At 35.0% G+C, this 26,886-nt stretch overlaps 1 protein-coding gene across 1 annotated transcript in view; it reads right to left on the bottom strand.

Annotated features, from left to right (window-relative positions):
* The window catches only part of ADAMTS20 (ADAM metallopeptidase with thrombospondin type 1 motif 20), a 160,217-nt gene that overhangs the window by 42,243 nt on the left and 91,088 nt on the right, over nucleotides 1-26,886 (bottom strand). The window contains exons 23-28 of the mRNA XM_081128121.1: nucleotides 26,039-26,158; nucleotides 25,307-25,414; nucleotides 24,364-24,528; nucleotides 23,745-24,038; nucleotides 22,648-22,809; nucleotides 21,265-21,441 (exon numbers count right to left, since the gene is read on the bottom strand). Coding sequence (XP_080984247.1) covers nucleotides 21,265-21,441; nucleotides 22,648-22,809; nucleotides 23,745-24,038; nucleotides 24,364-24,528; nucleotides 25,307-25,414; nucleotides 26,039-26,158 — 1,026 coding nt within the window. The remainder of the gene's footprint in view (nucleotides 1-21,264; nucleotides 21,442-22,647; nucleotides 22,810-23,744; nucleotides 24,039-24,363; nucleotides 24,529-25,306; nucleotides 25,415-26,038; nucleotides 26,159-26,886) is intronic.

The following is a 26,886-nucleotide window of genomic DNA, read 5'->3' as shown; positions in this document are numbered from 1 at the left end:
GCTGTAATAGATTCTGCAGTTATGCAGGTTACCCGGTGCTTTCAGTACCGAGAGGTGAGAGCTGGAATCAATTAGTCCACTCTACTATGATTAACTTTGGGGCAAGTCTATTCTTATTCTAAAGTTTAGCTGTATATTACAGAACAAGATTACTTCTGATATTTGAAATGTGGATTATTGCTTTGTTTGTTTACATATAAGAATACTACAGAAGAGTGAATGAATTGACTTAATTTGTGAGACACTTGATTAATTCTGGAAACAAATTGCTAAACAAAATAAGGAAATAAAATGTATCTTCAGGTCTAGAAAATGGAAAACCTTGTGTTGTGTGTGTGTGTGTGTGTGTGTGTGTGTGTGTGTGTGTGTAGGCTTCCATAACTATTGTGTTTATCTGATCTGCCATCCTCTCTGACAGTAATGGTAAAAACACTAAGAGAACTGATATGTACCTTAATAAGCAACAAAATAGCCCTGAAAAGTAACTATTACACTCTTCCTTAGTCATGCACAAACTGCCTTTTACAGACTTTACAAGCTGGGTAACCAGAGGTAATTTATTTAACCTCACTGAACCTCTATTTTTCACATGTAATATTGGTAAAATAATACCCATTTCATATAAATATTTAGGTAAGAATAAAGAGAATGGCCACACTCAGAAAACTCTAAAGACAAGAGTGCCCATTCTCAGCACTTTTATTGAACATAGTATTGAACGTCCTAGGCACAGCAATTGGATAAGCAAAGGAAGTAAAACACATCCAAATTCTAAAGGAAGAAGTCAAGCTGTCCCTATTTGCACATGACATGGTACTATATATAGAAAACCCTAAAGATTCCAGCCCCCCCAAGTCCATTAGAAATAATAAATGAATTCAGTAAAGTTGTAGGATACAAATTAATATTCCGAAATCTGTTGCCTTTTCATACACTAATAACAAATGATCAGAAAGATAAATTAAGAAAACAATTCCATTTACAATTGTATCAAAAAGAATAGTATACCCAGGGATACATTTAATGAAGGAGGTAAAAGTCCTGTTCTCTGAAAACTATAAGACATAATGAAAGAAACTGAAGAGAACACAAATAACTGGAAAGACAGACCATGTTTATGGTCGGAAGAATACTTACCCAAAGCAATCTATAGATTCAATGCAATCCCTATCAAAATATAAATGGCATTTTTCACAAAATTAGAACAAATAACCCTAAAATTATAGGGAATCAAAAAAGACCCCGAATAGCCAAAGCAACCTCAAGACAAAAGAACAAAGTTGGAGGTTTAACAGTCCCTGGCTTCAAACTACACTACAAACAATTATAGTGCAGTGTGGTCTATAGGTCAACAGAATAAAATTGAGGGCCCAGAAATAAACCCCTGCTTATACGGTCAATTAATCTAGGACAAAGGAGGTAAGAATGATACAATCGGATGAAGACTTACTCTCTTCAGTAAGTAGTGTTGGAAACACAAAACAGATACATGCAAAAAAAAGGAACTACACCACTTTCTTACACCATACACAACTTTAAACTTGAAATGGATTAAAGACTTAAATATAAGACCCAAAGCCGTAAAAGTCCTAAAGGAAACACAGGTGATAAACTATTTGACATTGGTTTTAGAAATATTGTTTTGGATATGCCTCTAGGGTAAATGCAACAAAGTAAAAATAAACAAATCAGACTACAGCAAACTAAACAGACTTTGCACTGTGAAGAAGCCACCAACTAGCCCTTGCTGGTTTGGCTCAGTGGCTGGTGGTTAGAGCATCAGCCCACGGGCTGAAGGGTCTAGAGTTCAATTCCTGTCATAGGCACATGCCTCAGTTGTGGGCTCAGCTCCCAGCGGCAACCAATAGATGTGTCTCTCACATCGATGTTTCTCTCTTTCTCTCTCTTTTTCTACCCCCCCAAAAAAGCTGGGGGAAAATATGAAAAAAATATCCTCAGGTGAGGGGGGGAAAGAAAGAAAGAAACCATCAACTAAATGAAAATGAAACCTACTGAATGGAACAAGATATTTGCAAGTGATATATCCAATAAGGGGTAATAAGCCAAAATACAGGGGTGGGCAAAGGTAGGCTTACAGTTGTGAGTACACAAAACTCAGAGTTCATTCTTCTATTATTATTAATCATTGTATTATGTGTTTTACAACTGCTTATAAAGAACTCATACAACTCAACATCAAACAGTCCTATTAAAAATGGGCTGATAAGCTGAATAGACATTTCTCCAAAGACATACAGATGGAACACAGGCATATGAATAGATGCTCTATATCACTAATTGTCAGGGAAATGTAAATCAGAGCCACAATGAAATATCACCTCACAGCTGTCAGAGTGGCTTTTATAAAAAGACAAAAAAGAGTAAGTGTTGGTGAGGATGTGGAAAAGGGACCCCTGGTGCACTGTTTTCGGGATTGTAAACTGGTGCAGCCACTACGGAAAACAGTATGAAAATGACTCAAAGAATAAAAATAAAAATAAAACTGTCATATGACCCAGCAATCCCATGTCTGGGTTTTTATCTGAAGAAATCCAAAACACTAATTAGAAAAGGTATATGCAGCCCTATGTTCACTGTAGCATTATTTACATTAGCCAAGATATGGAAGCAACCTAGGTATCCATCAACAGATGAATGGGTGAAGAAAGTATGGTATATGCAATAGAATATTAATCAGCCATAAAAAGAAAAAAACCTTGCCATTTGGGACAACATGGATGGACCTAGGGGTATTATGCTGAATGAATTAGGTCAGACAGAAAGAAAAATACATTATTTCACATATATGTGAATCTAAAAAACAAAATGAATGAACAAAAGAGAAAGACTCACCGAGAACAAACTCATGGTTGTCAGACAGGAGGCGGGTAGGGAAATGGTGAAAAATGTGAAGGGATTCACAAGTACAAACTGCTAGTTATAAAATAAGTCATGGGGATGTAAAGTACAGCATGGAGAGTATAGTCAATAATATCATAGTAACTATGTTTGGTGCCAGGTGGGTTCTAGACATATTGTGCTGATCACTTTGTAAGGTATTTAAGTGCCTAATCACTATGTTGCACATCTGAAACTAATATAATATTGTATGTCAACTATAACTTAAAAATAAACTGTTAAAAATAAATAAATAAAATCAGCAGAGAACAGTCAGTCATTCAAGGTCAGTTAATCAGAACTAGAGGTATCTTGTAACAATAAAACTACTGCTTCTTTAACATTCCTCTTCATTTGCTGATCAGGAAAATATTTAAAATTAAACAATATTTCAAAATGTGATAACACTATTATAAACATTTTATTTAATATTGCTTAATCACAAAGCATTTCATGGATGGTTAAAAATTATGGCATTTAGTTTTTCACTTGTATTAAATAATCTAACTGGATATAAATATATTAATTTTTCTCTCTCAGCCATTTACCTTTATTTCAGTTTCCTAATGTTGCTATTAAATAAAACATGACTAACAAGAAAACACTAAACCGTATAAAAATAAGCGGTGTACTATTACTAAATTTCACTTTGCCTTTCAAAATACTTGGAATTTTCTGATTGCTTTTTCAAAACATAACCCTAGTAAGTCATCAATCAGGTAAAGAAACAAAGTTTTACTTTATTTCTAGATATGACATCTGTTGGGTCCGTAGCCATCTGTTAAAAACGTAAAAGCTCACAACCGTGTCACAGCCATTCGATTGTTCTTGTATGGCAGGTATTAGTTAATTTCTTCAGATGACCAAGGACCACCTACTCCCTTGTGACAAAAGAATTCACATGATTTTTGCTTTAGGAGAGCTAAACTCACAGAAATGCCATCATTGCCCAGTACAAGTCTCAGCCTTCTCATTACGAACCAGAAATCACTTCCCTCAAAGCAAATGCAACTGAGTAAGAAGCATGAATTTACAACGTATAAAATGGAGTGGTTCTGACTTAAAAACAAACATATTGTAATAGCTAAAACATAACCAGGTATTGAGTGTCTCTCTTGGAATAACTTGAGAGGATTAGTTGTGTTTTCCTTAGTCTCAAGGAAATTCCTTAGTCTGCAGGAAAAATCCAGAAGTATCAATGAATTTCTCAGTATAGGAACATGCATGATTCATTTTTGTTTTGCTCTCTTGCCAGACTCAGTAATTTCATGTTTCTGTAGCAAAGTCAAAAATTTTAGTGGAAAAATTTTAAACGTAGCTATTTTGCTAGAGTCTTTTTAAAATGATGCGTTGGCGGTTATGTTAAATGTCTTTATAATACTATTATGAAACAAGAGGTTTGTCTACGAAATGACATTAAATAAGGAAGTGATAGAGTTTCAGATCAAAACAGACCAGAAATGAGATATTCTGTGGAATAAAACACTACTGTGTATATGCATCCGTGCATATGTGCGTTTTATTTCTTCTTTCTGATTTTTAAGCCTATAACATTCCTTAAATAAAATAGAGGCTCTATCTAAACCCCAGGAACAACATGGTTTTTAAAATCTTCAGGAAGCTAATGACACCTACATATCTAAAAGAAAAGCCTCTCACTATAGTAAAATCTTAGATACAAGTTTTATACAACTACTTTGCAATTAAGGGCATTCTCTACAACAGTGGAACACTATTTTAAACTGAGCTCCTCAATTATTAGAGAAGTAAAACACCGAAGTAGTTAGAATAGAGTAAAACAGCCCAAGTATAGGAGAGTAAGGTATCTCTTGCTCGGTTTAAACAAAAACAAACAAACAAAAAGACCAAAATATGCATACTTAGTGTCAAATCTGTAAAATACTGCTACTGTTCCTTTAATTCAACGCATATGTGCACTAAGGAGTGAGATACTAAATCTATCAACAGGGGCCCCATTCATAGTATTTCCTGAAAGACTATACTGAGAGTTTTAAAGTTTAATGGAGTTTAAAATTTTCCTTTTTAGCCTGTTACAGACACCCTTTGACTAACTAGCTTTAATAAACCAAGACAGCATTTGGTCTTAAAAATATTTACTACTGAAATATTTCATTCTACTGCATTACATCTTATTATGTGTAAAATTGGCACTTTCAGATATTTAAAAAATATAAAAGTCAGATTCACTTGCAAAAATGTTGAGTTCCAAATTAAAAGACAAAGAAATATATGCTTAATAACCAACATCCCGTAAACTTCCATTACATTCATATCTTTATAATACTATAATGGTAAAATTAATTTATATTTTATGTTGTAAAATTTTACTTTTGAATGTATATGTGTATATATTTATATGCATACAACAATAGATTTAAAGTTTTAAGCTAGTCAATGCAACATGGTTTATTCAATTGGAAGTAAACATTTAAAGATAATTTACTACAATATAGTTGTTAATATTTCCTAAATTCTGACTTTGGGAAAGCTTTGTGATTATTTTCACTTTCAAATATAAAACCTGGATGTGAGTTGCAATAACTCATGGAAGTACTTTATACAGAAATCTTCACTTATCAGATAATATTTTCCACACATAAAATAAATATTAGAAAATCAAGATTGAAAAGTCACCTGGTTAACTGATAGCTACTCAATTATTGGATTTGTTTTGTTCAATAGTAAGACTTGATAAGCAATTATTATAAACCTATGGACAGTACTGGACTAAGGTTTATTCTGCTAAAAGCAACAGTAAATGTGATTTGAATTCAAAATGTTAAGCATTATCTGTAGCAAGAAACACTCAGGAAAAACTGCCATTAGTTTATGACTTGTAATTTATTCTTTTACCTTTCTGTCTAATAGTATATAGTTTGTTTGTACTGCAAAGGGGTAATGCACATTTCAAACTCCTCTTTAAAATCTGTTTAGCAAGTGGAACTCATTTGAAGAGTTCCTGTTTGCAGTTTTTATTGACTCATTGAGTAACACAAATCTTTATAATTACATGATAAGAGGGAAAAAATGTTATTGTCGGTATGAGAATAATATAAATCTTGTCTAGTTTTAACTATTCTTTTGGGGCCATTATTGTGAATTTACTTTTTCCGGATGTCTTTATACAAATCACAGCACATGGGATTCATGACTGTATGGCACACCCCATGATGGAAACCCCACTCCCATCCATCCCCTGGGAGCCTCATGAGCATCATGAGCATCTGCCTTCCTGGATGGAACAGGGCAAATCTATTCAGCGTGGGCGGGACCATAAAGAGGTAAAGAGATCAGGAAAACAACTAAAGCATACCTTTTTAATTTTTTTTTTTTTACTTTTTACTTTTAAGGCACTAGTTACTATGGTAACATTTACAAAATTCTTAAAATCAAGTGCCAGCAGAATAGCAATTTACCATTTCACGTTTCTACAAACGCTTTTGTGCTAGCTGTGGGAGTTAACAGAAATAAAGCCAAGAAGTTTGCTTTTAAGTAGGGCTATAAAGATCTGAAAGGAGTATGCACAGAGAGCTCTCAGATGAGAAATATAAAGTGAGCTCTGTGAATGCTTTGACAAAGGAAAAGTCAGAGTTGAAATTAAAATCCCCATTCCACATAATTATGTCTATTTATCATGTGCAATAAAAGTTTTGAGGCAAGAATGTTTTAGGGATTGATTTAATATGTCAGCGAATTTAAGCTAATTTAAAAAGTATCTTAAGATAAAAATGAATTATTTATGTTACAATTTAAGGTGGGGTTTCAGAGTTTTTATTACTAAGGAGTAGAGGGGAGGGTAATAAAAAGGGCCTGGAGCTTGGAGTCAGAGACTTACGTTTGGTGCTCAGCTAAACTTTGCCCATCCTGTCTCCTCAGCCGAGGGCACCTGGGCCCCAGTGCAGGTGTGACATTCAAGGTCATAACGTGCGGCTGAACCTGAAACGGCGCTTGACTCAATATTCCAAATGCGTATGAAACCTCCATGCCCCTTGCTCACGCTTCCTTCCCCAGATGCCGAGAAAATAGAAAACTTAGTAGGTCTACAACCCACGGCACGGGCGTCTCAGGGGGACACTTGGGTGGAAGGCGGGTGCCGGCGAGGCTCTTACAGGGAGAGCTCATTCGGCGGTCGCATGAGGAAGGCTGTCACCCCGAAGCATTCCAGGAAGGCCCTGTGTGTCTCCCCGGGAAAAAGTCTGTTTACCCAGAGGGAAGATGCCTCAGACACTTAGATTTTTTTCAGAGGGAAGATGGAGCAGAGAAAAGGGGGTAGAAGCAGAGAAAGCAGGTATCTGGCTGGAAAAATAACCAGTTTCGGTGACAAACAGCTGAGTGGCAGGCCACACGTGTTCCTTTCTTCCCCTCGATTGTTTTCAACCCGCAAAGTCCAAGTAAATAAAGTAGATTTCAGTAACTGAAAGAGATATAAAGAGGGTAAAAAAATGAAGATCACTGGGGAGCGAGGCGGACTTGCCCCTGCAGAAGCCCTGGGCCGCTCGGCGCCTGGAAGCCAGGTCAGGGGCCTGTTTCCTGCAGAAATGAAGCTGCTTGGGCTGGAGTTGGGGTGCTGGGGGAAACACAGGGAATCCCTCACACTGAGTCTTCACCCACAGTCTCTCTGCCCACACTGTCTTCACCACAGGCAGGGCATTAGGGGTCCTTCTCTGAGAAACTGGGTCTCCAAGGAAAAAGCACTTCAAATATTGACTTACAGGGAAAATCATCAGTCACTAAACTCTATGCAAATGCACAGTTTTCGATTAATTCTTTAGTGCTTTACTCTTAAATAAGAATGAGATACCGAGATTCATCAACATCTGAAGGAAAACTTCAGTAGAAAAACCAAAAAAAACCATTTTCACTCTAGCACCAAAGGAAAAGTCCAAGGGACCAAGAGGCAAAGAGAAGCACCCTGAAAACCAAACACACTGTAAACAAGGAGGGAGCTGTATGCATATAGCAAGAATATAATACTGTGCCCCCTAAATGATCAGAATGCGAGAAGAATCTTTTGCTAGGTAAAAATATAACTGAAAAGAGTATTCAGTAGATGGTTTAGGTACTGACAGGTTAGCATCAAGTAAAAACAAATGAGAGATATAAAACTGAATAAAAACGAGAGAATTAGAGAATCAATCCAAGAATCCTGATGATTCAAGAAAGAACAATGCACACATCTGCAGAGAAATTATCAAAGAAATAAGACAACCAATTTCTCAACACCAGTCTCCTTAATGAGAGGACCCATGAAACACCCTGCAAACTAGATTTTAAGACACTGAGTCCCTTCACCATGAAGCAGCAGAACAGCAGAGATGGAGAGGGGATACCAGGCCCGGAGACAGGGCTTACACCAAAGGCTGGGAATCGGGTCCCCAGGCGTCATAGCTGAGCGTGCACAAGGAGAAGGCAACACCTTACGAATTCTGAGGGAAATGATTTTCAATCTATAAGCAGCAAAATTACTAATTAAATGTGAGGGTTTCCTAGACACATTTTTAGATTTGCACACATGGAAAAATGTGCCTCCCTTTTGTTTTTTGTTTTTTTGAAGATACAGGGAAAAGAAGTGGTTATTTCTTTTTAGGAAAACTATGGGGTTGTTGTTTCTCATTTTGAGCTGAAACTGATTTTATATATATATATATATATATATACATATGACACACTCACCTGTAATTCTTATTCTGCACTTTGAAGTGAGAATACATCACATTTCACAGGGCAAATATTTGAAGACAGTTGTTTTTCTCTTTGTGTTTTTCTGGTTAACTTTATCTGTCTAGTCCAACTCTTTAATTATCCCAATTTCCTTTGTTATGACCCTCTCAAAATTGTGGCATCTAGTTTCATTCATTAGCCAAAAAAATGGTCTAACTGTAAAGAACATAGCTGTAAAATGTATTTCTATCCTTGATATAAAGACTGCACCATACATATTCAATATTGCATCAAATTTCAGTTTTTAGTGGTCACCCAGTTTTCTTAAATGGTCAGTTTAACCATTTGACAAAGGAGGCAAGAACATACAATGGTGTAGAAATAGTCTATTCAATAAATGATGTTGGACAAATTGGACTGATACATGCAAAAAAATGAAACTGTATTACCTTCCTACACCATATACAAGAATAAACTCAAAATGGATTAAAGACTTAAATGTAAGACTCGCCCGGCCGGGCGTGGCTCAGCAGTTGAGCGTCGACCTAGGATCCAGGCGATCAGGGTTCGAATCCCTGTCAGGGCACATGCCCGGGTTGTGAGCTCGATCCCTAGTCGGGGGCCTGCAGGAGGCAGCCGATCAATGACTCTCATCATTGATGTTTCTATCTCTCTCTCTCTCCCTCTCCCTTCCTCTCTCTGAAACCAATAAAGATATATTAAAAAAAAAAAAAAGACTCAAAACCATAAAACTCCTAGAAGAGAACATAGGCAGTAAAATCTCAAACATTTCTCTAAGTAATATTTTTTCTGATATATTTCTTTGGGCAAGGAAAACAAAAGAAAAAATAAACAAATGGGAGTATATCAAACTAAAAAGGTTTTGCACAGCAAAGGAAACCATCAAAATGAAGAGACAACCCACTGAATGGGAGAACATATTTGCCAATGATGCATCTGATAAGAGGTAAATTTCCAAAATTATAAAGAACTTATACAACTCAACACCAAAAAAACAATCCAATTAAAAAATGGGTCAAGGATCTAAATAGACATTTCTCCAAAGAGGACATACAGATGGCCAATAAATATATGAAAAGATGCTCAATGTCAGTAATCATTAGAGAGATGTAAATTAAAACCATTGGGAGATATCACTTCACACATGTCAGAAGGCTTACCATCAACAAATCAACAAACAATAAATATTGGTGAGGGTGTGGAAATAAGTGAAACTTTGACTGTTGATGGGACTGCAGATTGGTGCAGCCACTATGGAAAACAGTATGGCGTTACCTCAAAAAATTAAAAATAGAACTGCCTTATGACCCAGCGATTCCACTTCTGGGCATATATCCAAAGAAACCCAAAACACTAGTTTGAAAGAATATATGCACCTTTATGTTCATTGGAAGCAACCCAAGTGCTCATCAGTAGATGAGTGGATAAGAAGAGGTGATACATATATATAGTGGAATATTACTCTGCCATAAAAAAGAATGAAACCTTGCCATTTGTGACAGCATGGATGGACCTAGAGGGTATTATGTTAAGTAAAATAAGTCAGACAGAAAAAGGCAAATACTATATGGTTTTAATTACATGTCAAATCTAAAGAACAATATAAACAAACAAAACAGAAACAGACCCTTAGTTTCGGAGAACAAACTGTTGGTTGCCAGAGGAAGGGGGGTGGGGGGCTGGGTGAAAATGGTGAAGGCACTGAGAAGTACAGATTGGTAGTTACAAACTAGTCATGGGGATGGAAAGTGCAGCATAAGAAATATAGTCAATAATATTATAATAACTATGTATAGTGCCAGGTGGGTACTAGAAATATAGGGAAGAACACTTGGTAAAGTATATAGTTGCCTAACCACTGTGCTGCACACTTGAAACTAATTAAAAATAATATTGAGAATAAACTGTAATTTTAAAAATATAAAAACTAAAAACTGTGGCACTTTAGTTGAGAAACTTGAAACAATGTATTCTTTTTGCAGAAGGGTAAGAAAGAGAAAATTGGAAGTTTCTGTCCTAATCTTTAAAATGATACCAAGAGAAAAAACAGTAATTTTAAAATATTTCAAGAATCACAATTTAACTCTTTATATGTATATATATATATATATATATATATATATATATATATATGTTTATAAAAATATTGTATCATTTATTCAAATGAGAATATGCACATTTCTGTGTATCTGAATTATGGGGCATTGTTTGGTAGGAGAATATGCCATCCTTTAGTTCTTAAAAACCATCAAATAAATCTGATCATTTTATATTTCTTCATTTATTGTGATATCAGGTATCTAAATGAAATCCTAAAGTTATTCCCAGACTTTTAAATTTTAGTTTTTGATAAAACAGATTTCCAAAGAGGAATCTGCTTTTATTATAACTGCAAGCTAAAATCTTTCCAACTAATTCTCCTTTTAAAAAATTCCCTGGAGTTTTCCTAAGCATCAAAAAATATGTAAGGAACCATCTTCCCAGTCAATGAGTCTTACTCATAATATGGTTTTTTCCATATTTTGACTTCAAAAGTAAAAATCCTCAGATTCACAGAAAAACTTGGAGATAACATTTAATTCCATAAAACACAAAAAATATCTCTAAAGTACTCCTAACTATAGACCATACTCATAATGGCCTACTTTGCCATATCTAAATAAATAGAATACCCTATTAACACAATATAAACTTGGATATTAGGATCATTTTCATGGATAAGTTATGCATCGTCAAAAATAGCTAGACTTTCTATCCACATACTACAGTTGATGAAATGAATTATAAACGAGAATTCTAAATTCAAAAAGGGCAGAAACCACATCTATAAATGTTTACTGAATGAATGAATGAATGAATGAATGAATGAATGAATGAATGAATGCTATATAGAAAAAAATATATGAGCAGCCCGGCAGGTGACTCAGTTGGTTGAGCACCATCCTGTGCACCAAGAGGGTGCTGGTTTGACTGGAAGTCAGGGCACATCCCTAGGCTGCGGGTTCAGTCCCCGGTTGGGCCCATCCGGAAGGCAACCGATTGATGTTTCTTTTTCTCTCTCTCTCTCCCTTCCTCTCTAACCATGTCCTCTGATGAAGCTTAAATATATATACATATATACACACACATATGAGCAAATGCATACAAAGATCTTTTAAATATACAATGTTTTTTCTTAATGAGGTAGAGCTGAATGATTTTTAGTTCAACCAAAAATAACACAGAGAGGAGAGCTTCGAGTGATAGATCTTTCCTGATAGTTGTGTTGCTGATGGTCTGGCTCTAGGATGCCCTGTGGGATAAGAGGGGCCTCCTCCTGGCTCCATCTAAGACAGATCTAAGCTTAGCAGAGAAATGCTGACATGGAGACAGGGTCCCTATGAGCTACAATTTTTTTGCACTTGTTTCCTGCCTCTGAAGAAATGTCTGGGAGCGAGGGCAGGGCCGTGCCTGGTCACCTTCCCTGTTCCCGATGTGACACTTCTAAGGCCCACAAATAAACAGTGAAGATGTGTCCCTCAGATGAAAAGATGTGAACTCTCTCGTGGCAGAACAGAGTCAGTAGTTATTGGTGTGGCAATATGTATTTCCTTTTATTCTTTCAGACCCCTAAAAAGAATATACTCTCACTGAGTACATATTATCATTTATACAGTATAATCTGTACATTTTAATTCTCACACTGGACTGAATGGCATCCCAAATGGAATGATTAATCATTAATCACACGAAGTGCTTTCTGGTTCTACCTATTAAATATACTTGGGTTTGTTTATGGGTAAAAATCTACTACATTAGAAGAAAACTTTTCTGAATATATGTTTATAACCCTGCCTCAAGAATATTAAAGGCTAGAAATAGAAATGGTTCTACTGTAGGCAAGCCTTTTCCTCACAATTGTAATTACAATTGTAATTAGTGTAATTATTGTCTCCAAGTTCTCCTTCATAGAATTCTGACTTCTTGATACAGTATTTTCAATTATGTTGTTAGTTATGTTTTGGAACTAGGTTAATTATTTAGAGTGGTATTTCTTGTTATTAATAAATATTTCATTAAAAGGACCATTTGTCTCAAAAATAATTTGTCATTTGTTTTCATGAGTATCTTTTTTGAAAAGTTTTTTACCTGCTGTAATATGAACGCTGTCCTGATTTATTCTTCATATCTAGTAAACATCACTAATACATAGTATCTGCTATATAAATATCTACTGAATGAATCAGCGATAGAAACTCATGAAGATTGTAAGTCAGGAATTTTTTTTAGAGAACTGGAGCAAGGATTGGCTAATCTTTCTTACTTAAAGCAGCAAGTTTCAGCTCCTCAAAAGTTTTCTTTTAAGTCATTAAAAATAAATATTCACTATAAACATAAGCCATTAGCCATGCTGTTCTCCTCATATTTGTCTATTTAAATTCTCTCTGAATCTTTCATCTACCTACTTAATGGTAAGAGGTGGAAACTCCTTTACTATTGCTACTTCTCAGTAGCTATGGCTGAGACTGAATGGCATTAAAGCCTGAAATGTACAGGTGATATTCTTCAATACATATATTCCACAAGGGACTTATACGCCAAGCAAAAATTTAATTCTCACAAATCAATAAGATAAAGCAGAAAATTCAATAAAAAGATAGACAAAGGACTTCAATAGATACTTCACAAAAGAAGAGTCCCTCTGGTAATAAACATATGATGCGGAACTCAACTTAATTGGGCATCACAAAATGCAAATTAAAACCACACACACACAAAAAAAATATCACTACACACCTACCAGAATCACTAAGATTTACCAAGTGCTGACAAGGATGTGAACAATTGGAAATCTCATACAACCATCTTAAATAACCATCTGATAGAATCTACCTGAACATATGCATCTACTAAGATCCTGCAATTCAATTCCTGGCTACATATCCAATAGATCTGCGTGAGCATGTTCACCAAAAGACCCAGGTAAGAAATGTTCAGAGCAGCATTATGTGTAAGCCTCAAATTAAAAACAATCCCAACTCCTTGTCAAGTGGAAAATAAATAGTAATACAAATCAGATTTATTCAACTCCTACAATTATTACTACACTACAATGAGAAACTAAAATTACACACATAATGAATCTCACAAACATAACATTGCTACTCTCACAAGCAAATTATCTAAGTTCCATTTAGATGGAGTTCAAACACAGGCAACTTACTTAAGATATTTAATGTCAGAATAGGAGTTACCTATTCTGTTACCTGTTCGGTGACTTTAAGGGGATACATGGGTGAATTTCTGGGGCCACTGATATTTTTGGTTTGGGCGCAGGCTGCACAGGTGTGTTCACTTTGGAAAATGCATTAAACTGTACCTTTATGATTTCAAGTCGTGCTGGATGTCTTATTTCCATAAAAATTAAAGAAAGAAGGAAAAAAACCTCCAACCCAAACTGATTTCTCTCATACTAGAGTATAACTTTCTTCAGTGGCTCTCATTTCAGATTTTTGATGTGTTAGCTTTATCTACTGTATTTAGATTTTTAGCTCCTTGAGGAATTCCTAGGGAATATCTACTTATTATTGGATAAGTGATCATGACAAGCAAAATATATTGATCCTTTATGTAGCAGGCTCTATGACAACCACTTTACCATTTAACCCTAATAAAATGTCCTCTTTTAGGTAGCCACTATTTCTATTCTAAGAAAATAAACTCTAAGAAATGTTAAGTAGCTTGTCAAAGGCCACGCACTTACATGATGGCAGTCGACTCAAACCTGGGCATTCTGACCCCACAACTCCCTCAACCACAAGATCTAGGGTGCACTTAATATTTAACATTTCAGCAGGTTTGAGAAGAATGTCTCTTCAAACTCTTTTGGTAAATGAAAGTTTATATTTCTCTTGGTGAAATCAAAATTATATTCTCTTACATGAGACTGATATAAAATCAAGTTACGTTCCAGCCAATGGGCCCCTGAACCTGCAGTTTGTAATCCCCGTGCTCTCAAGTCAACTCCTTGGCTCCTTGCCCAAGCTTTTTAATCTCTTTGAATATAAACCTTACTGATCTCACAATTATCATGACTTTCCTAATTTTCCCGCTCAAAAAGAGGTTTGTTCCACATTTGCTAATTTTTTCCTATGATCGTGATAAAAATGTGATATCTAATAGATAATTTTTAAAAAGACCTATCTTCTGTTAAGGTAAACAAGATATTTAAGAGTGAATGAGAAAGCCTCTGCTTTTGGAAAATTGTACTAATTTCTAGTATTATGTGACTTTGTTATCATTAACAACATGCCAACTATAAAAACTCTCAGAAGTGTATTACTTTTAAAGCTTTGAAGCAAAATTTTCTAATCTGTTTAAATGGCTTCCAAATCTTTCAAAGTTTTATTTAACTTTGTTAAAATATAAAAATAGAACACTTCCCAGTACTTTTCAAGAACTGAATGACATCAGGGAAAAGGAAAATTTGTGAGACAAGTTTCAACAAATGCTTTGAATAATTAGTATACTGGATTTTAAATCACTTACCAATATATGGAAGGAACATCAGTGATAACCTTTGCTGTATGAAGGCATATGTTTTTGGAAGGTAATTTTTCAGCCATAGAAGCTGTTGATAGCACACATTGAAACAACCAGATTTTTGAATTGCTATAACAGTGTTGATCTAAAATTTTCAAAACTAATGAAACATTCTATCACTCTTTTTAAAATGATATGATTATAACAGTGCAGTGAGAGAAAAGTGTTATTCATAAAGTAAAAATTATTTTAATTATATATTCACCTCATACTTTTAAATTCACATTTGTATATGTCCTACAAATCACAAAATATAGTTATATATTAAGTATGTTTCTAATGTATAAATATACTATAAAAATATATAAGGTTAGGTGCTCAAAATGTTTTTACTGATAAAGGTATATATGATCAAAAAATTGAGATCAATTGTCTAGAAAATGTCAGGCAATAGATGTAAAAGTATTAATGTTTGACTTATATAAAGGGTAGGCAAAAGTAGGTTTACAGTTGTTTGTATAAAAAATAATAGTAAATAATAATACAAGAATAAACTCCGTTTCACATATTCACAACTGTAAACCTACTTTTACCCACCCCTGAAAATAATTTCTTCAAACTACAGGACGTTGACACAAAATATAAAAAAAATTTAGGGTGACCAAATGCACTAATATTAACAATGCCTACATATCTTATATAAAGTCTCTTCACACAGCACATTGATACTGCAGAATATGTTCTAAAATATTTTAATCTATTTTTCCAGAGATTCTTAAATATTCAGAAGCATTATGTGTGGGAAAACATAATTACCATGAAGACAAGGGCATTTTCATTGTAATATACAAATATCAAGAAAAACACGGCATATCGCCGTTTCATGTCAGGATGTTTTTTAGTTATTTTAAACTCTATGCTCTAACTTCACACAACGTGACACAGTCACAGAAAGTTTCTTCATTCATGATCTCATCATTAATGAGGTCTTATCTACTTAAACTTTTCTTAGGTCATACACTTCAAACCTGCAAGGACCATTTGGAGCTCCAAAAGTATTTTCAGAGCAGCATATCTAGGGAAAATGATAAATCCTTCCGTATTTTCCCTTTTGGTGAGACACAAAATCCACACGTGCCAAAAAGGGAAGATGCGGCCACCATGTGAAGGCTAAACTAGCCTCCCAGGTAGGGACTTCGCTGCTCATCTCCTGCCAGGTTACAATAGAACATATTCCACCAGTTCAGGCTTCTGGGGGGACTCACTGGCGGAATTACTGTGTTGTCAAGTACAATTCTCATTACTAATTCTATTATTCTATTCATCTAATAATAGAACCCGATTCTATCATTCTGTTCATCTAATACTATAAATCACATGGCTGTTACTGAAATGAGAAAGGAACCCCACTCTGCATTCTGATCACCGGTTTCTTTATATTCGTCACTCAGCTGCAAATTCCTTCTATACAGGAATTGTGCCTGGTCTATCTCTAGTGACTAGCACACCACCTGATATGTAGGAGATGTTCATAATTTTGGGAAGCATCCATGAATGTAGCTGAAGGATATGGTAATGAACACATGGAAACATAAATCATTAAAGATTTCTATAATAAGTTTGGAGCAAAATCGATTTCCAGCCTATGATTACACTTGTGTGTCTTTTCCAAGTTTAAGAAAATAATTACTACAAGTGTTACTGAACACTCCCCTTTACAAAGAACTGACAGTTTCTTGAAACCATCTGCCCCTCCGTCACCTGCTCTCCCGGCTGCTGCGGGCCTTCGGGGCAATGGGGGCGATTACAAGTGTCACCCTGAGGACACGCCACCTTGAGGGGAAGCGGCTGTGGAAGCGGCAGCCTACGCCCCTGCTCAGACCCTCAGTGTCCTTTTGCTACATAAAGCTGATCAAATCGGCAAACTGCAGAGTTACTGGCTGTGTGCTGCCACCACATACTCTCTTCTGGAAGTGCTTCTGTTGCATTACTGTATATATTTGATACAATATGGAGATTTCGTGTATATATAGATACACGCTATGTATATATAGCATATATATTATCTATATACACGTTACAACATGCTTCAGAAGCCTATTCTTATATATATATATATATATATAGAGAGAGAGAGAGAGAGAGAGAGAGAGAGAGAGAGAGAGAGGAGTTGTAGATAGAGATATATAGATATACACATTACAAAATGCTACAGAAGTCTATTCTTTTAAAAAAGAAACACTGGGAGAAGATATTAGAATCAAGACGGTTCAAGTACAGAGCTTTCATTTTTTTCAAAACAACTTTTTCACTTTTGTGTGAAAAAACAATCTTTAATGGAAAAAAAATACTCTCTTTACTTCTATTGGGTCATCATCAGTTCCAGAACACAATGAAATACACATTATTTTTCTTACCAAATATGATTTCATTCTATGCAGGGGAAAAAACATGTAGAAAATGAATCACTAAAATGAGTCTTAGTGGGAAAATATAGAGAGATTAATATATATTTATTTAAAGAACATTTGTTTAAGCAGTTTGATTATGGTATGTGTAATATTCCTTACTATATATATGAAAGCAAAAATAAAAATAAAACTTTACTTACCTTTTAAAGACTATCTTGGTCATAAGCACATCTATTTTTAATGTACTAAATAACTTGGTATCATAAATTTTTACTCATTGTTTATAATACATAAAAAACTATAAAAATTATAGTATTTGAAAATTGATAGCTAAACAACAAATCATGTTTTTAATACCAATGTTAGTTTCTAACAGAATTATCTTAAAAATAGCAGCAGCTTATATATATACTAAGTAAAATTAGAAAAACATGTACTATTCAACAATGAAATCTTTAATAAGAGAAATGAACAGTTGTTATTTAAGAAAAATATACCACCAAAAGAAAAGAGGCATTCATTACAAGATCTGTTCAGTGACTTAAAACATTTTAGGTATTAATCAAAGGAGTAAAAATACAACATACACATATGAATTATGCAAAGCACAAAGCCACAACACATGTCATTAATAAACAAGGGTTAAAATACAATCATTTTACATTGACTAATCACAAAAAATAGTCATTAAATTAACATAGGTTAAGATTTATTTATTCCTTTCTTTAATCGTGTTTGTAAGTTATTACAAGATTTCTCACATGGAGGAAATGTACATGTACATTAACAACTTTCTTCTTAGTTACATTTTAATTAATGATTTAGCACCTCCTACTTTAATTTTGGTTTAAAATGAAAAGTGTTTCTGAAATTTCAGGTCATTCATATATACGTATATGTATACACATACATACATACACTTTCTTAATTTTCTAATCTAGTGAACAGGAACTATTGAAATTAAAGTTACCCATGAAAGAATATTAACCTGATATGTTAATAAGAGGTATTCTGAAGTTTGGCTAATATGTAGCAACACTGAAAGAGGTAAAAGGTTATATCTGGCTTTAACAAAACTTCAGATCCCTTAAACCCTTTTAATATAAAAGGCTAATTTAAGGAGTAAAATTCTTCATATAATAAAAGAAATACAGAAACTCTAATGATATATATATATATATGTGCACTTTATACATATAAAAGGTAAATAAATAAGTTTGTAAAAATTCTGATATAAACATTTGTGATTTTTGAAATTCACCTTCAATTTTTCAGAAAAATAAAGATTACATTTCTTCACTAGTGCAAAGACTGAATTACTCAATGAACTCCTTTTGGAACAGACATGTAGTAGACAATGAATTGTGTAACTTCTGTCTCACTATTTTGTACTTTGTGGTTATTACTGTTTTCTTGTTCATCTGTTTTTGTGAGGTTGAAGAAGTCAGCGATGCACAGGACTTTAATGAACATTCAAGGTTCTTCCATTATGACATCATTTGCATACAAAAACTAGCATGACACAAATATATTGGAATATTATATATTCCAACACAATATGTAAACATCGTGTGATGCTGTCCACCCTAAACTTACGTGATGTTATAGGCCAATTATATCTCAATAAAGCTGGGAAAAATTTGTGTGAATACCACAGTGAATATACAGAGAAGGTTGGTAAACTTAAGTTGTTTTAAAATATTAAGCTAAGGGTTAAAAAATCTAAAACTGGCTGCAAATAAACTCCTGTAATTCTAATATTCTATAATCATAATTACATTTTATGTTAAAATTTAAAAGCATTATAAAGTTTACTAAATAAAACAGAAGTCAGCAAACTTTTCCGAGAAAGGGCCAAATAGTAAATATTTTAGCTTTGAGGGCCATACATACAGTCTCTATTGCAACTAATCAACTCTGCTTTATAGTGCAAAAGCAGCCAGAGATAATACATACAAATGTGCACGACTGTGTCCCAATAAGACTTATTTACAAAAAGACGCAGTGGGCCAGATTTAATCCATTGGCTGTAGTTTGCTGACCGCTTAAGTACAAAATCTGACTAAAAATAATTTTAAATACTTCAATAACTTGCCCAAAGCAGAAGACATTAAGTAAATGTTTAATGCTTGGAATGGGAATGAATGAAAGAAGTCATGAATAAGGAAAATGAAACTTTTGTGCTCAGAAACAAATGCCATTACAATTCCATCTCTAATTAGCGGTGAGGGGTCTGCTTTCCTAACTGGGGCAGAATTCCAAGAAGGCAATCCACAGCCTTATGAAGGCCTAGGCTTCAAACTAAAACCAATAAAATGAAAAAGGAAATATAACAGAGATATAGTAAAGAGAAAGTGAATTTCTAATCTAAGATGGCTAACCAAAAAAATGCTCTTTTTGTGGTGAGTTTCTATAGTATTTCAAATCTCTCCAACTAGACTGTAAACTCCATAGGGGTAAGAAACATGTCTTTATTCTATAGCACAGTGCCTAGAAAAAGCAGATGGTCAGTCAACATTTTATGAAACAAGCATGTGGATGCTTTCTATGGCAAAATATATCTTTTGTTAATTCCCACAAAATGATGATTCTCTGATGCAGCAATTTAACTTTAAGATCCTCCTACAAAGTTAAAATGATCTGTTGTTTTATCAGTCACACTTGGACTGTAAAGATGAATTTCCACCTGAATTAGAACTTGGCCTACTTTTCAAATAGCATAATTGGAATTGGGTTTACATATCAATGTAAAGCTTTGACTTGGACAAACAAAGACAACTGTACACATCTAAATTGGTTACAAAACCAGAGTTATAATTATTTTTCAAATGAAGAACTGTTTAGTTTTATAAAATTAATTATAAATAGAATTATAGACTCAAATCAGTTTTCACCTGAATGAAGTATACTTGGTTATTCATGATTTATAATATCAAAAGTGACCAAAATGCTAATTTCAATATATAAATATAAATTATTCTTCAAAGCCTGGATATTTGAAAAATACTAGAAAAAATAAATCATTCACAAAAATATTTATGAATTTTGTCTATGGCTCCAAAAAATAAACAAAAAAGTAAAACATCCCCAAAACACAGTAACTCCACACAGTGGAAGCAATGAATATTCATATAAATTACTATATAAATCATACTTTCCCATGATGTATGTAACAAAGTGTAAACAATTAATTTACTTTAGTTATGTAAATTTCTCTGTCTTTACTTTTATATAATATTTTCACATTTCCAAACAAAATACTAAGTTTAACAATGATAAAAACAAAGTTTTAAAGATCAGTTACTGGACATTGACAGACAAAAGAAAGCCACATACAGTTATACACTCAAACAAGACACCGCCCTAATTTGCCATTGTTACAAGCACAACGTTAACATTAGATACAAATGAAAAAAGCAAACATTTCTGGTTAATTAGAGGCAAGCCAAAGATGTACCAGAGTAAAACATTTCAATTAGAATAGTACCATGGGTCAAAATTCACTTGTAAAAAAATAAATACATATAAAACTATTACATATATTACAGTACTTTGGTTTGTTCTTCCAAACTATCGCATTTAAGAACACAAGCCAAGATGACCAAGGGTCTGCTTAAAAAATAATGAGAAGATATAGTGTGTGCAGCACAATTGATAAAACAGGAAATGAAAGTAAAAGGGACATAGTCAAACAAAACAAAATAGGATAAAAATAAGAATACTATCGTACCGATTTCCACGGTCCCCGATGCCATGCTACATCATCAGGGCAAGCATGCACATGACACTGCGCCACGCTAGGTGGCTTGTGTAAGATTTCACAGTTTTGCTCCTGTGCTATCTGGCCGTTGGGAAACTGACATATTACAAATCTTGATTTCATTCCTCCGCCACATGTTTGTGTGCACTAAAAAGAAGAAGAAAATTCAAAACCATGTGGCTTTAAAGAGAAAATTATACCGCTTTATTCAGTGTTTAATACATAATTAGTAATGCTACAGTTTAAAATGTCTCCTTTCTTCGTAATTGTCAACATTTCTTCCTTGGTTAAAAATAAATCAAAGTATTGTTCCATAATTTTAAAAAAATAGACAAAATTTTGAGAATTAGTACTATAAGATATTTCAATAAAATGTGAAGGATCTATAATAGAGGCTCTCGATAGGTTAGGGCCTGGCAGGTTAAGTCAAAAACAAAACTGATTTACTTAAGTTTAACTATATAACGTATGGTATCCTATCAGTAGATTTATTCTGTAGTTATGAAAGCTAATAAGGCAGATCTAAATTTCTAAACATGGAAAGATGTTCAGTATATATTAAGTAAAACAACAAGGGGCAAAGCAACATGGGTAATATGACCCTATTTCTAGACCGATATAGAACAGAAGTCTGGCAGGAAATGTATCATATTATTTGAATTTTTGCAATAAGCATGTCTAAATTCAGAAATAAAAATGTTACTTGATATCTATAAGCACTTGGTCAGAAGTGTATCTTTAAAAAATGATTTCCAAGTTTCGTATGAAGAAAAAAATATGTACTAAAAATCATTAAGCAAAAATATTTGACTAATTAAATGAGTGGTTTAGTTTATTCATCCAATGCCAATGTCTTTCTCAGTCTTCTCATCCATAATATAGGTGAGATTAGTATTCATTATAACCATCTAAAAAATTATCCTCATATCCAAAGTAACTAGAAGAATGCCAGGACATAAAGGAAGTGCTCAATAATCATTTAAGAGATTCATCAAACAAGTGGCTCAGTAATAAGATATAAACATGGCCTATATATCAATCTGATTTTCTATCTCTACATCAATCCAATTTTCTAAGAAATTAAAACATTAATATACTAAATTTTAAAAAGGTATTAGGTTCACAGACATATCGGCTAGCCTGATTCGATTCTGTTTAAAAATCTAGAGTATATATTTCCTGTCATGAATAAGTGGATATATACCATGGTAGAATATCTATTAAAAGAACGTGGTTTTACTAACTTGATAAAAAAAATTATATACATCCTGCATCATATAGTGAAGTAAGATTATCTGACAGGAACAGTAGAAGTGCTTAACGCTCAGTCTTCGGAGAAACGCTGCGGCTCACCTCTCCCCAGCTGCCGAAGTTCCACCGCGGACAAGGTCCTGGGTCACAGTGCTGGGACTCCGGGGGCTTGGAGGCGGCGTCGCAGTCGTGGGCGCTCTGTCCGTTCTCGTCCTGGCAGACCACCACCCGGCGCTGCAGGCCGCCCGCACAGCTGCTGGAGCACTGCGGAGACAGGGCACTCGCTGCGGGCGCCGCACCGGCGGCAAGGCTACTGCTGGGGTGCAGATTCAGGCCCCCACGTTAACTGCCCCCCTTCACTGGAGTCATAATTTGAATTGAGAAAATCTGGCAGGGCGCCTGAGTTTTAGTAGGGGCTTCATTATAATTTGTTAATGAAAAGGTGATTTTTTTGTTTGTCTTTTCTGTTTGTTTGGTTTTGTTTTATTTTACTATTCTTGACTCTTTTATTTTCATAAACATTTCAGAAACAACTCAGTCTCTGTCCCCCCAAAGGCTTAAAGTTTGGTTGGTCTTTCACGGAATCTATACGTCAATTTGGGGAGAATTTACATCTCTCTAGAGTGCTGAGTCATCCGTCCCATGGAAAGGTGATGTTTTAAAGCTTGCAATAGGACAAAATTCACCTGTCCTAAGTATTAAGTAAAAAGAAATTAAAGTTTTCAGGTCTCAATATGAAGGAATAAATAGCGTTAAGTAACTTAACTTTTATATTCCTGTTTTTCTTTATTTTGTGTCATTAATCTCATGTAAAATATGAAATACAATTGTACCTTCTGTAGTTTATTGTGTTTTTACACCAGTTTGCTGCACTGCTATCAATTTCTGGTTTTGATTTTTTCATAAACCTTTGTAGCCTTAAAAGATTTTCTTCTTGCTTTTATTAAAATGGACTGTAATCTGATTGTTTTTAAGTGCGTTCTTCTGTAAGCATAATATCACATTAGTGTATAATTCAATAAAAACTCTGGGGATTTGCTATCTGTATCAAAACTTGCTTAATCCCTGTAAGATTTAAACTATTGATCTTCAGATAAATCTAGCATTAAAAGCATTTGAAGTCATTATATACACATCCTCTAAAAGGCTATAATATAACAAAATTATAGAATTAATATAACTTAATAAAGACGGCTTACTGATCCCCATGGTCCTGTTCTCCATTGGTTTCCTCTGATTGATGGATGGACCCCCCACTTTCTACTATCTTCTGGTTTGTGAGTTAATGGAAAATTCCTGCCTGGAAAATGGTTTGGCTGCTCCGAGGAACTCGGAAAGTTGCTGTAGGTGGGCGGGCAGGCTGCCACATTGCAATCTTGTTCTGCTGAGGGGCGAGCTTCAGGATCACAGTAATTCTCATTAATTGGCTGGTGGTAGTACTTGATGCATAAAACTTGTCGATTTGTTTTTCCATGGCCACAGGACGCTGAACACTGGTCACAAATTTAGACAACATTTGTAACGTAATAAACTACAAGACTATACTAAATATCAAATACTTTTATTTTTAATTTTTTAATTGCAGTTAACATTCAATATTATGTTAGTTTCAGGTGTATAACATACTGGTTAGACATTTATATAACTTACCAAGCGATCCCCCCATAACTCTAGTACCATAGACAGTTATTACAATACTACTGACTATATTCCCTAGGCCATATTTTACATCCTTAGGACTATCTTGTGACTGCCAATTTGAACTTCTTAATTATATTTAAATTTTTTATTTCATTTTTCTCTCGTAAAAATACTTACAGGTGACCAGTTCCCCGTCTGCCACTCCCCGCAAGGGCTAAAGCAGACAGCGACCTCGGCAGGCCGGGGCGAATGCGCGCAGAATGACTCATCTGCTACCCGGTCGTGGGCGTCGCGGCAGCTCACGTAGCGGGCTTGGTGACCTCTTCCACAGGACGCAGAGCACTTAAAAGAGTTGGGTGATACCAAGGTTATGGAGGACCCCTCCTTCCCTTACAGGCAGCTGCTGCTCAAACTTCTAACACATCAGGTTTCTTGAAAAACCAAATCGTAAATGATATCACCTGGCATCCTTTCTGAGGCAATGACGGGGACGGGGCAGTGACTACCACTCAGTGTAGATCACAAGTTTCCCAGGTTAAATATTTACGATACTTAGAGTAGAGCACTCAAGTTCCTGGACTACCGATTAGTTATTTGCAAATCAGAGATATGAAAAGCGTTTTATATAAGAGAATGTTATGATATTTAAAATATCTTTGAAGACCTCAGTAATAGAGGAGATACGAATCCGCAATTGATTCAGAGAATATGCTAAGCTTTAAAATATATACCACATACGGTTAAAGCGAAGCTTTCCATTTAGAAAAACATGAAAATGTCAGTAGTTTAAATAAAGGCTGATAAAAAATAAAAAATAAAAAAAAGCCTCATATCACATCTGCTTCTCATAAGCACCTGTCACATATTTTCCTCATTTTGTAGATTAGAAAATAGACCCAGAAAACTTAAGTTTCTTGCCCAGAGATGCAGAGTTCTGGAAAGGCACAGCAGGATTTGGCCATTAAATTACCTAATTCTAAGCCCCAAGCTCCTTCCATGCCATCAAAATACCCGAGAATGAAGGTATACATTAACCTGGCAAATCAGTAGCAACCGTTATGTCAATGTCTAATGGCCTCCAATAATCAAAGCACTGTCCCTCTTAATAAAATTCACTTACTGGAGTCCAAGAACCATGTCGCCACTGCGCTATCTTTCCCATGGGGACAGCTGGTAATGAAGTGGCCCCAATTTTAGGGATAAGTGGGCACGGTGTCACTATGCAGTCCTGCGCAAGAGAAAAATGGATCTCATAAGCCGTCAGTTAACTATTCACTCTGAAGTACATCAAATCCTGCGCTCCATTTCTTCTTCCACATTTCTAATTCAAGAACAGCTGCATACTCGTTGCAAACAAATGATATAAAGGTTCCCACTCCACTCCCCGAAATATCAAGTATTGTCAAGGGCCTGAAGGGGACAGTAGGGCTCTGAATCCTAAAGTTTGGGTCATTTTGTTCTGATGGTTGAAAGGGAAAAGAGCACTAGTCCTTCAAAAATATCACTGAACAGAGACGTTCTGCATGAACACAGACACCACCTTAAACAGCAGGCCACACTTTAAAAGTTCATGATATTCATATAGATACAGTCCTTCTTCTGCCATTCAAAAGATGGGAATATATGTTAAATGAGGGATCCAATGGCAGAAAAAAGAATTAAAAAATCATTCCTGAAGCTATAAAGCTGGCAAAACCAAGAGCGCTAAGTTCTCTCTGACGCACATGAAGGTGCACACTCGTTCTTAAGGCACACAGTGGGAAAATACATGTGGAAACAACTCCAACACATCAGTAATCCTCCTATATCAGAAATCTTTCTTTTTTATAATCCACGAATAAGTGTCCTTTACCTGCCTGTCACTAGGGCGACTAACTCCATGGCACACCCTGTCGTCCAACACGGCACTGAGCAGCTCATCCACACACTTCACGGCACGCATCTGATACCCATGTCCACAGGCGGCTGTGCACTGAGGGAATATAAGCAGGTCTCAAACACCGTCATTATTTTAAAATTACAGAAACTTCATTTTTTAATAAATATACAGCTAATAATATACTTTCACTAGATCTTTTAATAGTCCTTTACACCAGATTCTAAACTATTAGTAAATCTACTCTCTGCATATATTTATTCAAATTTATATAGATATTCATAAAATATTGACGTTAAAATGGACAGTTATTATTGTATCTTTAAAACATAATCATGTAGCCTGGCCGGGCGTGGCTCAGTGGTTGAGCGTCGACCTAGGATGCAGGGGATCGGGGTTCGATTCCCGGTCAGGGCACATGCCCGGGTTGCGGGCTCGATCCCCAGTCGGGGGAGTGCAAGAGGCAGCCGATCAATAACTCTCTCATAATTGATGTTTCTATCTCTCTCTCTTCCTCTCCTTTCCTCTCTCTGAAATCAATAAAGATATATTTTAAAAAAGAACAAAACATGTAAAAATATCAATAAAGACCTGACATTTTGGAGGCAGAGTCCATAGAATTTAGGAAAACTAAATACTTTTTAAAAATCCACCTGGTGTATGTATGTCACTTAGTAGGCTGAATAAATTGATTAACTGAAATACGGTGTTGGAGGAGAGGTCTATGGATAGCCAGGATTACCAGAAAGACAAAGCGGTGGGTCCTAGAGCAAAGTAAGTCTGAGGTATCACTAGAGGCAAAGTGACAAAACTGAAGCTTTACT

This window comes from Miniopterus schreibersii, assembly GCF_964146895.1.
Source record: "Miniopterus schreibersii genome assembly, chromosome: 2".
In the NCBI taxonomy this organism is placed as follows: domain Eukaryota; kingdom Metazoa; phylum Chordata; class Mammalia; order Chiroptera; family Miniopteridae; genus Miniopterus; species Miniopterus schreibersii.
This window is presented reverse-complemented; position numbering and strand designations above follow the sequence as displayed.